This window comes from Dysidea avara, chromosome 12, assembly GCF_963678975.1.
Source record: "Dysidea avara chromosome 12, odDysAvar1.4, whole genome shotgun sequence".
In the NCBI taxonomy this organism is placed as follows: Eukaryota; Metazoa; Porifera; class Demospongiae; order Dictyoceratida; family Dysideidae; genus Dysidea; species Dysidea avara.
Window position 1 is genome coordinate 10,624,911 of NC_089283.1, and position 12,843 is coordinate 10,637,753.

Sequence of the window (12,843 nt, forward strand, 5' to 3'; positions counted from 1 at the left end):
CTAGTCGAGATGCTGAACCTAACGCACACAAACTGATTGTCACTTGATTCCAAGTGATTTTAAGGTCATTGGAATAGATTATAGTTGTATTTTCGGAGATTTGAATATCAATCACGTGAGTGCCTATTTCATGCATTGGACTGCTCTATGCGTTTACTGGGCGAGATAGCCGTATTGTTAGGTGTTTATAAGCTTCGTATCCTTGCTGTTGGAGACTGTCTCACTGATGTATCAACCATTCTGGTATTTGTTCGCAAAAATCGCGTCATTTTGGCCGAATTTCAGCATATAGATGGCTCAGCCAGATGGCTAACAAGCTTCAATTATAACCATACTCCGCATGCAGGTACTTTACCTAGTACTGGTCATTACTGACCCACGGCGCAGTTGCTGCTCTGCTTGTCCTGTGCTCCAGAGGAAGAAACATTTTGTCTGTCGTCAAAAAGCTGCACAGATCGTGCTGCCACCAGAAACTGACCAATAAAATCAAACCACCAATACTTTGAGTTGATGATAGACTACTTGAACAATGTTGAGAGTGAATATCGTGGCATACGAAGAACCCTACGAACCGCTGCAGCTAAAAATCACGTGATTTTAAGACATTTGTATTGTTTTCTACCAGAAGAAAGTAACAAACTTGGCTGCCACGCTGGTGTTATTCAAGTTACACTTAGCCTAGCACATGACAATAGTTAGGTAGTTGATTGGAGGATATCGATTTTTCGCATTGCGGACCCTAGCATTGCATGGAGGCCAGTGTACAAGATCGAGATATTCTAATAGAGCAGTCAGCTAACTACTGTAATAGAACATTCACTGGAAACATGTAGTTGGTTCTGTTATGGAATTTTTCCAAATCTGCCCGCACCTATACAATGAAGTGAATTGGTCTGTTTAAAGGGCTTCATTCATCTACTTGTGTAATTAATATGTATGGCAATACTTTATTCAGGTTCACAATTTCCATTGAAAATGCTCTCAGATTCAATCTTGTATCGTTCAAATTTCAAAATTTTCCACTTTCAACTTTATTATTCTAACATGCACCTATATTCAGTGTTGTGCAATTGTGAGAGGGGTGCATCATGTACTTGGTTGTCTGTACCTACCCAAACTTTTCCATTAGCAAAATGCTTCAGAGAGCCATACCTATAATCTAAAGGCAGTATATAAAACATCTACAGGCAGAAAATATTATGAATTTTATGTGGAAATGTCTCCAAATTGCAGTATTTTAGAATCTATTTTTCAAAATTTTCCTGGGGGGGGGGGGGGGAATTCCCCCACACACCCCTAGTTCCAGCATGCTTTCTATACCTAAGAGATTAGTACCATGAGTTAGCCCCCCCTTTATAAATCCTAGATCCGCCCCTGCCTATATATGCTGCTAAAAGCAAGGGCGCGGCATCCCCCGCCCAGAAAATTTTTAATTTCAACAGCTGCAATATGGCATCTGAGGCCATTTCCAGGGGCGGATCCAGGGGGGGGTTCCAAGGGTTTCATGGAACCCCCCTTTTGAAAGAGCCTCACTTACTCGAGATACTCTAATAGAGCAGTCAAATCGATATACTCTAATAGAACAGTTCACAGTACTGTGACAGTAGTCTTTTGATAGATATAAATAAAGAAATTTAGTTGGTAAGGGTGTCAATGTTGAGGGGCAGCTGTTGTCAGCAGGTGATGGCCTTTTTTTTTTTTTTTTTTTTTTTTTTGGTCTTCAACTTACAGCTAGGCTGAAGTTGCAATTCCAAAAATGGAACCCCCCTTTTTAATAGTTTGGATCCGCCCCTGATTTCACCTACAAAAAAAACATACTTTTAGATTTTTATGAAGTAATTCATTTATATATTTAACCTGTTCAAATTGCACAGTATTATAAACATGAACAACATTAGGGAAGCACCCGCCTGCAGGCCTAGCGTTTTGGTGCCACCCCTTCCAATTTGGATGAATTAGATAGCTAGCTAGCTAAATAAATTAGAACAAGACAATGCTATATAGTCTGGCATAGCCAGACCTTTTAAAAAATAAAAGGTCTGTCTACGCCAGACTAAATGCTATACACCTTATACAAGGGCGAATCTAGAGGGTGGGCTTTGGGGGCTGAAGACCCCCCTTCACTTTTAGGCTTTGATCAATATGCTGAGGATTATAATGAAATTTTGTCTTAGCATAATTATATGATCACTAATAGTACAAATACTCATAAACCCACCTTATAAACATCTTTCCAAGGTATTATTAGTGGATTTATGCTAAAGGTTATGCAACAAGGACCCGGATCAGCATTGGAGGTGTACAAGATCGAGATAAAAATAAATAAAAAATTATAAATACTCTAATAGAACAGTCACCTAACTACTCTAATAGAACATTCAGTGTAAGCATAAAAGTTGGTTCTATTATGGAATTTTTCAAAATTTGCCTGCGCCTATACATACAATGAAGTGCATTGGTCTGTTTAAAGGCTTGTTCATCTACTTGTGTAGTTATTACCGGTACCGGTATACTTAATTCAGCTACACAATTTCCATTGAAAATACTCTCAGATTCAATCTCGTATCATTCAAATTTCAAAATTTTCCAGTTTCAACATTTTTATTCTACCACACACGCAATTGTGAGAGGGTGCATCATGTGCTTGGTTGTCTGGACCTACCCAAACCTTTCCATTAGCAAATGCTGCAAAGAGCCATATATATCTAAAGGCAGTACTTGAGTATATAAAATATATTTTATGTGGAAATGTCTCCAAATTGCAGTATTTTAGAATCTATTTTTCAAAAATTTCCTGGGGGCATGTCCCCAAACCCCCTAGTCCCAGCTGGGACGTGTGTTTCACACATCACCACCCAAGAGACAAGTTATAATTAGCCCCCTCCTTTTATAAATCCTAGATCCGCCCCTGTTATACATGATGAAATCAAGGATCTATAAATATGATGATTACAAATTACAAGAACACTAGGAAGACACGTCCTTATCAATATCACCAACAGCAGGTAATTTATCACGTGCTTAATCGGTGGGCGTTAATTAGAATCGTCGTAATTATTGGCTTCTTGACAGCTCAATACTAATAATTTGGTGAGTATAGAATAAGTTTTACTTGTTAGATAATGCAATGACCCATGAAAAGCTGGGTGATTGTGGGTTTCGTAGTCTTCAGTTTAGTAGGGAAGTTTTAATAGCAGGGCCTAGGCCCTACAAAGCCCTGCTGTAGATACGCCACTGCAGTGGCGGATCTAGGGATTTTCAGAGGGGATTTCAGGTTCAGGAAGTTTTCAATAACTGTGATCCCACTTAGCTATATATATAGTCCAGCTGGGGTTGTTGACTCAGCCATATGACAGCACTAAAACGAGAATTATTTTAGAGGCGCTTAATACACTTCAACGCCGTAATGCTATCTTTAGTTATTTCAAAGACAAAAATATGAAGTAGAAAAGGTCCCAATGTGATACACTGTGCATAACCGTTCGTAATTTTATCACTCGTACAAATCGTAAGCTTACATAAATAATGGGCGCGCGCACTTTTCATACATTCCCCTGTATCTGCCACTAATTCTAGTAGTAGCTATAAATACTTCAGTTGCATTTCTATGGCTTTTGCTGACTACCATGAGGTTAAACAAATAATCAAATCAAATTTCTAAAGGTGTAAATGGTAAGATTTAACAGTGAGACATTGCTCAGCTGTTTAACAGTGAGACGTCGCTGGAGAGTAGTTTAATATTCGCTGTAAAATATCACTGCTAGGTATAACTAGCTAGACTGAATTACAATTGCTATGTTCCAGAGGAACCCCCTTTTAAAAAGTTTGCATCTGCCTCTGTGTAGACAACCTCCATGCCGGCATTTGTTTAACTAGCTACATAGCTACGTATAAATATTATTATCATAGTTGCTTCAACAGTGGTCAAGATGCTACTATTGACTATGGTAATGTACACAAAGCCACAATCTCCATAAGAAATACTAATTATGGACTGCTGACACAATACTAGTAGAAACCTCACTAGCAAATCCCGCACTTGCTCTTGTGATATAGCGTATTCAAGTAGTGCATCCTTGTGATATATTTGATGGCCATGCTGTTAGAGTTGTCATGAATATTGCAGCTTGGCATTTTGTTTTTGTACTTAACATTAGTTTATTACTATGTCACAGTAATTATTGCATACCAAATTATTATATAATATCACAATAATTAAGCTGTTTTATTTTTTCTTTTATAGGATAATGGATATTGAAATACACCATTAATCCTTGTGTAGGAGGCACCATCAGTATTGTTGATACCAGGCAGTTTAACTCAGATTGTGATAATGAAGACTTTCTTTGCACTTTTGAGTAATTACAGATTGAAGTGGTTTTTGTGCCAAACAAACATCCGGTATCACTGAGAATGTAAGGGTGTATATAAGTCAGTCTGCAAGTGATCGCCTAGTTTTGTCATTCATGTCTTTATAACTGGTTTGTTATAGGCAGTGTTACTCCTTCATTTATAGTTATTAAAAGCGATTTCAAGTGTGATATGGAAAAATCAAAAAACACAATCACATACATAATTATAAAAGAGATAATTAATAATTGATAGCCACATTTAGATAATCATACTGACATCATGCTATGTACAAACAGAGATACAGTAGACAAGCAATATTGGTTCCTTTTATAGTTATAGTGGTGCTATGTACATGTATGCAATAGAAACAGATAATGTTGTCCCTTGGCATTTCAGGTACTAACTTGACTATGCTGGCCATATTTCTTTTACAATAATCACACATCCTTATAAACAACTACTATAATATCACATTACAAAATTAAAGACATGTTGCATGCTATTTGTGAGTTCAATCCAGCAAGCCATGCATGATGTGGTTTATGTAGCATGAGTAAATTTGTAGACACTTCATGTGGAACAATTACTTGCCAAACCACTGTTCTATTAGCAACATTAACAAGTTACCCTTTTAATGTAGTAAATTAACCAACATGGATCCCATATTGTGGTGCAAATAGTTATGTTATTATCACATTACTTATTGTGGTATAATTTCCGTAAAAAGTTGCTAGTTAATGATTACCCTACTATAGGATGCACTGTGCAGTGTTTATCCCAGCACCAAATAACAGATAGGCTGGATTATGCTACTATAAAATTATGCTTTTGGCAATATTACTGAACTGCAACTGTAGAATTGCTTTTTGGCAGACCACAAGCATTTCCAGAATCTGAATGGCATGCAGTATGTATAAGGTAGTAAAACTACAGAGAACAATGTTTTGGATACTATCTCATACTGTAAAACTGTAGCAGAGGAAATTTACATAATCACAGAGGTGATAAATATTGAAACCATATGTATACACAACTTGTGGTTATTTACATCACATGATCCTTTATTATAAAACCTCAGTCCTGGTGCAGTGTGTATTGCGTGGCAATAGTAGTGGACAGTGTTCAGCAATTTTGTGATAGCTTGGAATCACTTGTGACTAGTAAAGGTGACATTTTTGTTATGTATGTAGCTCTCAAAGGAATGTTTACATCAGGATAAAAATACTATAGCTAACTGGTTTAGTTGAATAACAATATGGCTAAATTAAAGTTATGAAATAAAAAGGCTTTTGGAATAAGATTGTTGACATTTTGTATACTTACTGGTTTAATTTTATTAGTAAACATTTCCATAGCCAACAGTTTATATGTCCTTTGTTACTATTAATATTAGTATTATATTGTTTACTGTGCAAAACATCTTACAAAGAGTATGTACAAGCACAGGTAATGGTGCAATTAATCAACAAATTATATAATTAATAATTGTCCAATTAACCTTGCTTATTATCTATAGTGTATATGCATTTAAACTGTGTTATTTTTTTGTTTTGTAGGATGAAAACATTTGCTGTGACAATGACTGTGATTATTGTCAGTTCTCTTCGAATTGAAGCTAGACCCAATGGAGCACCGAAGGGAATTTGTAAAAGCCAAGATTTTACACCTCGACATTATACGAATCAAGCTGTTGGTCCTTTGCCATATGTTGTCAATGTGTCTGAAAATACTGAAGCTGGATATATTCCTGGGAAAAAATATAATAGTAAGCAATTATAATACAATATTGACTACATGTTCACACCTCCTTGGGGTGAATCAGCTGTGTTGTAAATAGTGATGGTATTTTTGCTGCATAAATGTGCTTTGGTCTAGTTCTTCTTGTATATGCTGCCTGTACTCAACTTTCAAAATCATATATGCAGTATAAAGGTGAAATTGATCATGACAAAAGTGGAAAAAGTCTTTATACTTTATATGCTAAATGATGTACAAGTTTTCTATTACAAAACACCAACAGCGTAGTAGTGTCTGCAGCCATGCAGATGATATATGACCAACTAAGTATTATTTCCCCATAATAAATATGCACCATGTGATCGGTCATTGACAGATACAGTACTGTACAAATTGATGCAATTATAAGCAAAGATACAGGCACAGACTCAATAGATAATGTACAAACCTACTTGTAAACTTTACATACCTATATATGACATTTAAACATTTAAACCAAACAAACAAATATGGTGGGCAATATAAGTTATACTATGCACTGCCACTGAGCAAAATTTAGGCCTTTTGTAGTGAATATAACTGTACTCAGTACATTTGTATGTCATAATGCACTGCATCATATTTTGTATAGTTCAATTGATTGGTACCGAAGTGGATTCTGATTTTAGAGGGTTTATTATTCAAGCTATACGTTGTGGAGATAATTCTTCAGTTGGAACTTTCATTGAACCTACTGATGAAGATTCTCAATATAAGCTACAGTGTGGTGGTGTAAGTATATTAATGGGATTTCATACCATAGTTATTTTTGCACTGCTAATATTTGAGAGTAGTAAATTATTTTGCTAGAGATGAGAGTATCATTTAGGCTAGAGTACACCAATGACTGAACAATGAACAGTGCTCTGAATAATTAAATGTTGTCTGGCCATTATGCGCATAGTTATGGTCAAGTTCATGTGTTAATGTCAGTTGCTTGGATGAATCACTTTGCCACTTTTCTACAGCTGAACAGAATTGCCATACTGTACCACAAGAAATTTAAAGGGATAATGAATCAGCTAAATTCATCAAATGTCAATGAGTGCCTCTTAAGATTTAAAATTTTGTGACATATAATTACTCAAAGCTATGAAGCATGGATTCATCAACTTTTCCTTTCGTCACAATATTGTGTTGTATGTAGTATGTACAGTAATAAAATTTTAACTTGTGGATGGTTTGCTTACCACCACAAGTGGCCATAACCTAACAGCATTATTGAGAATGCAGCATTAGCCTACTTTTGTACACAATGTAGTAATAATCTATTGGCTACTGGTCTTGTCAATTTATGGGATCATACATGCATTTTAATCTCATTCCGGTTTACAGTGATGATTCATACCTTAGCAAGAACTAAATAATATATTTATATGAGCACTATCAAAGCCGGACGTTGCGATGACGTTCCCCCTGCAGTACTGCAGCCACCTGAGATATTGAAAGCTAGTACGCTATGGGTTATTTCACTAACCTGCATTCGCTGTTCGACTCTCATCATGTAGAGCTTAGCATGCCAGCGTAATCACTCAATTGCCATATAGGCTAAGCGCCAGATTAATCGTCATAGTGATTCTCTCGAGCAAAAAAAAGCAGCTAAATAGACGGTTTAAGTAAACAAAACCTAACTACTAAACGATACTAGTCTAATTCTTGCTATTCACACTGGCTAAACTCGAATCTGGTGGCATGACAAAACTGGTTACCACAATCAAACGTAAAGGTTAGTATTATTTAGAATACTAGCTGCAGTACCTGCCCTATCGTGCAGGGCAGTATGTACAATGACATGGAAATTAAATGAAATTACAGTTGGTAATATACTATTATAGATACTTTATAAAAGACTAAGGAAACAATGTGGTGTAAGGATTGCATGAATGCAATAATTTTGGAGAAGTGCACTCTTATTGGAATATTTTGTGACTTAAGTTGCTCAAATTCTACCATCAACCAAACATACCATGAATTACTGTAATCTGCACTACAACGATTCTGTTATGACAAAATATAACGGCTTTATAAAATATAACAGCATGGGCACAGAGTGGGGGCTAGCAAGAAATAATAATAAATGAAAAACAAAAAATTTTTAGTCATCCAGCCCAAGACAGTTCATGGAAAAAACCTGCCAGCCTTTTCTTTTGTTTTGCTGCACAGGAAAAAGCGAAAAATGCTCCACTCTGCTTTGTATGCATGTGTAGAAAGAGTTCAAATCATTGCTGCAAAGTCTATAAATAGCTCCCATTTTCACAACGTGCCCCACGTTGTGAAAGAACAGTCTGCCACGGGACCGTGTCATTTCACTGTGTAGCTGCAGTCATCCCTCCTCCGAGCAAACCATCCAGGATATGCATAAAGACAAAAGAATAGAAAAGATAAATAGTTTCACACATACATAAATATACAAAGCAACCATCTGATACATTTTTTTACCATAATACCTTCCTTACCACCATCCACAGGTGCTGATCCACAATATCACAAAGCACCAGTAGCAGCAGACAAACCTAACTAAAGTGCATGTGTTTGCCTATCTAAAAACCTCACTATAGACTACATTACGTGTTTTGCAATCCCCTCTAACTAAAAGTGTCAATCTATCTGCTGAACCTACCCTAGATATGCCACATAAAGCATGCCGTGTGTGAAGCTTTCGTCCATCAAATCTAATCCTACAGCCTTAAAAGTTTGGCCCTGGCTTTTGTTAATGGTCATGGCAAAGCAAAATGCAATTGGAAATTGAAGCCGTCTAAATTCAAAAGGCAAAACCGAGTTACTCGGAATGAGAGGAATGCGTGGTATTATAATATCGTGTCCTGCATATCTACCGTGAGAAATCTTGGCCTCTACTGTGTTAACCGACAGTTTAGAAACTACACACCTAGTGCCATTAGTAACCCTTGGAGGATCTAGAGAGCGTAGAATAATAATAGGAGCGCCTACTTTAAGATGCTGAGGTAGTCCAGATACCTCTAAAGAGTTCAAGAATTCTGTTGGAAAGTGAACAGCCTGAGATTCATCAGGTATGGTGTCCAAGGACCTGTAGTCACAGCAGTCACCAGGTAACTGCTCCACCAGAGTCATGTTGATGGAATGAGTGGTCTTGTTAAGAGGAGCAAGAATGCAGCGTTCAGAAAGCCAAGCCAAGTCGCTAAAGTTAGAGAGCAAATCTGGATACACCCTGGAAACCAGTTCCTCCTTGCTATCCACAAAGGTTCCCATGGTGTCAGGTAGCTGGACAACATCAGGTAGAGTGTCAATAGGAAACTTCCCATCTCCAATGGCCAATAGTTCTTCAGCGAATTGTCCAGCTGCCACATCCCCACACAGGTGCACTCTCATGTTAGTGTGTAGTTGTTTAACCACCACACTGTCCCACAGATGAGATCGCTTGAGGCAAGCATCAACAATGTTACCTCTAGTGCCACCTTGAATGACAGGTAGAATCTGCCTGAAGTCACCACACAGTAGCATGCACTTGCCTCCCATTGGATTATCATTCCCTGTCAGATCCCTCAGGGTACGGTCCAAAGCTTCAAAAGCACCTCTGTTGGTCATGGGAGCTTCGTCGACTACTATGGCTTTAGCCTCTATGATCACCCTACATAGTGCAGTTCCTTTCTTGATGTTGCACATGGGGATGTCCGATGCATGCAAGTCCAAAGGGATCTTAAAGGTGCTATGCAAGGTACGTCCTCCAGTCAAGAGAGTAGCAGCTATTCCGCTAGAAGCAGTAGCTAATGCTATGTCACCTACAGACCTAAGTTTAGCTAGAATAAGATTGATCAAGAAAGTTTTGCCAGTTCCACTAGGGGCATCCAAGAATAACATGCCTCCCTCGTCTCTATCTATCATGGAGCAAAAGGTGTCATAGACATCTTGCTGGTCAGCAGTAAGCAATGGAACATTACGATTTACGTATGCCTGTTGCTCTTCAGGATTATAGTCAATCTCCCTACGGTACACACGTGCAAGCCTATCGCTATCCACTGCCTGAGGCTGGGGTAGCCCATACTCAGACAGTTCCCTACCTCCCATGGAAATAACTTTTTCCTGCAAGTCATTGAGAGCCACATTGAAGATGTCATCATTGAACTCCAAGTCATCATCCCTATGTTGAGTACGTTGCTGGTGCAAGAAGTCCTCTGCCATTGCTTCCTTGTGATTCTCGTAAATCTCCAGAGGGTTGGATGGTTCACACCAATTAAGGATCACTGCAAACAGGGTGCGAAGACTTGCAGGTGAGTTGCTGACTGATGCCTCTTCCATAGCCAAGTGGTACTGATTATCATCCTCAAGAAGACCTAACCTCAAACATGCATCCCTAAAGGAACTACAGAGGTCACCTTCAACAGTTCTCAAGTCAGCAAAAGACTGGGGTCCCCTAACATGATGAAGCAGCAATCGAAGGTAGAAGCATTCTCCCTGACGTGTGACTCTGCCTATAACCTGAGCCTCCTTAACTCCAGGATGGTCAGCGACATCCTTTCCCTGTTTTCTCCTGTTCCAAGTCTTCCTGCTCCACGTGTAGTACTGAGGCACTTCTTCATACAACAGAGTCCTGGCGAAATCATCAGATTGACAGAGGACAAAGAACTCTGTCAACGTAGTCTTCGGAGGGTCACCAGAAGCCTGTTCTCTTGCAGTCTCCTCAGTGAAATACACTCGTTGCCCATTCTCCAAGTGAACAGCAAGCTGTTCAACAGGAGGGAACCTTTCATGTATGGGGAACTCCAGTATTCTCCAGGCAGCCTCGCTGCTGCTGATGTAGTGTGCATTCTGGAAGTCTGAGATCTCATCCACCTGATCAGACCTCAGAGCAAAGGTTGCCTGATCACAACCCTTGTGTACGTATTTCAGTACATACTTGATGGATTTGATGGACACGCAAAGCTCGACATTACAGTGACAGTTTAAAGAACGAAGCAGAAGTTTGTTGTAAGGCACAATCCACCTGTTGTCAATCTCTTGAGTAACGCGAGACCCCATCACCCTCGTATTAATGGTAGCCACTTGTCCACCATCCTCAGGGCTCCTCCTCCTGTACAGTGGGTAACTGTCTGCACGTAGTTGGGTATCAGCCTTGAACTGCTTTGGGTAGCTCTTACTGCAGCGGCCATCTTCCATGCAGGGTGAGTCAGGGTTGATGCTCCCACAGGGCCCATGTACCATGTTGGAAATCACGATCTGATGCAGCTCAGGATCAACCATTGGATCAGGGATCTCAGCACAGATGACGTCATCAATCTTATCTGGAGTGATCTTGTGCTCTGGAATAAGCCATTGCAGCAAATGGCAATGTGGCAAACCGCGCTTTTGCCATTCTGTTGAGTAGAGCCAAGCCCATGGTTTCCCAAAAATCATCTCCTTTGTGAGCATCTCTAACAATTTCTTCACCTTAAGCCTAAACACACGGGCCACTAAGTCTGGACGGTCCAGAGGCTCTTGACCTGGTAGTAGATTGTTCCTAATCTCTGGCCAATTAGGATTGGTGGTCATGGTGATAAAGAGGTCGGGGTGGCCATACTTCCTAACGTAGGTCATTGCATCCTGCTGACGCTCATGCATGTAGCGTGGTCCACCAGTAAATGACGACGGTAGGATCACCCTACGACCAACATTCCTAGGGTCACCATCCCCATCTACCACTGCATCCCGCAAATCCTGGTAGCAATCAGCATGTAGTGCCTTTTGCTCACGCCTGAGAAACTGTAAGCGCTCAGTTTCAATCTTACAGTAGGCGTCAACCAGGAATTGCTGGAAAAGCCTTTTAGCCTTAAGCAATACAGGCACTTGCTGCCTGACCATGATGTGGTAACGGTAATACACCATGGCTGTCAATTTCCTACCATTAGCCAATTTCAGGTTGATGTGCCATCCATCGGTGCCATAAGAAAATAGTAAAGGATACTGTAAAGGATCATACCCCCTATGAAGTTCAGAAATGCGCTGCAAAGACCCATCCCTATAGTGCAAAACTATGTCCCTATTATTTACATTATCATTAGGCATTAGCACTCCTACCTCGTCACACATCGGGCCATTGTACCTCCTAGCATGCTCTCCTACAGGCCGTTTGTTCTCATTAATCACTACCCTAATATTTGCTGGCTCATCATGCTGCTCAAATATTTCTTTAGCTACCTTAATAAGTTGAACATAGTGATTATCGTCATGCAAAAGCTCAGTAATACCCCTAACTATGTCAAGCCTTAACCCATCAACTATCCCACATCTTGTAGCTACTTCAGTTTGCTGGTTGTCGATAAAATAAATTTGGGAAAATTTAGGAGACTCACCTGTTGATGGAACTAAACTACCTATACGATGATAGACTTGACCCTGTACTCTAAAAGAAGGATTGAAGCCAGCCATAGTTATCTCGTTACAGCCAAAGCTTGTCATTTGAAATGCGCTATTATACTTACGTATGCTAGCTAGAAAATGTTTACCTGCTGTGTTTGTACCTTCATACAGGTGTCTCAAGAATGACTGGGGCTGTGGAAATGCCTCTAACTGGACATTACCCTTCAAGCAACAAAGGGATTCGGTCTCCTGGGGAAATTTTAATGCGCCGCAGTGTGTGCATTCTATACTAAGTGTGCCTACATCTGTAATGTTGAAGAAGTTGTGTGGCTGATAGTTAAGCCCCCTAAGGCTTGGGTGTGTGCTTGCACGTACCTGTTGTCTGCGTGCTGTGTTAGCCTG

General features: G+C 39.4%; 1 protein-coding gene across 12 annotated transcripts in view; it reads left to right on the forward strand.

The window, feature by feature from the left end:
* The first annotated feature begins 2,909 nt into the window (after positions 1 to 2,909).
* LOC136240801 (matrilin-2-like) overlaps positions 2,910 to 12,843 on the forward strand; it is a 36,073-nt gene continuing 26,139 nt past the window's right edge. For 4 of the 12 annotated variants that reach the window (XM_066031849.1, XM_066031856.1, XM_066031860.1 and 1 more), the window contains exons 1-3: positions 3,018 to 3,090; positions 4,244 to 6,118; positions 6,722 to 6,861. In XM_066031849.1, coding sequence (XP_065887921.1) covers positions 5,875 to 6,118; positions 6,722 to 6,861 — 384 coding nt within the window. In that variant the 5' untranslated portion in view covers positions 3,018 to 3,090; positions 4,244 to 5,874. The other 8 variants (XM_066031855.1, XM_066031854.1, XM_066031851.1 and 5 more) reach the window with 8 other exon arrangements.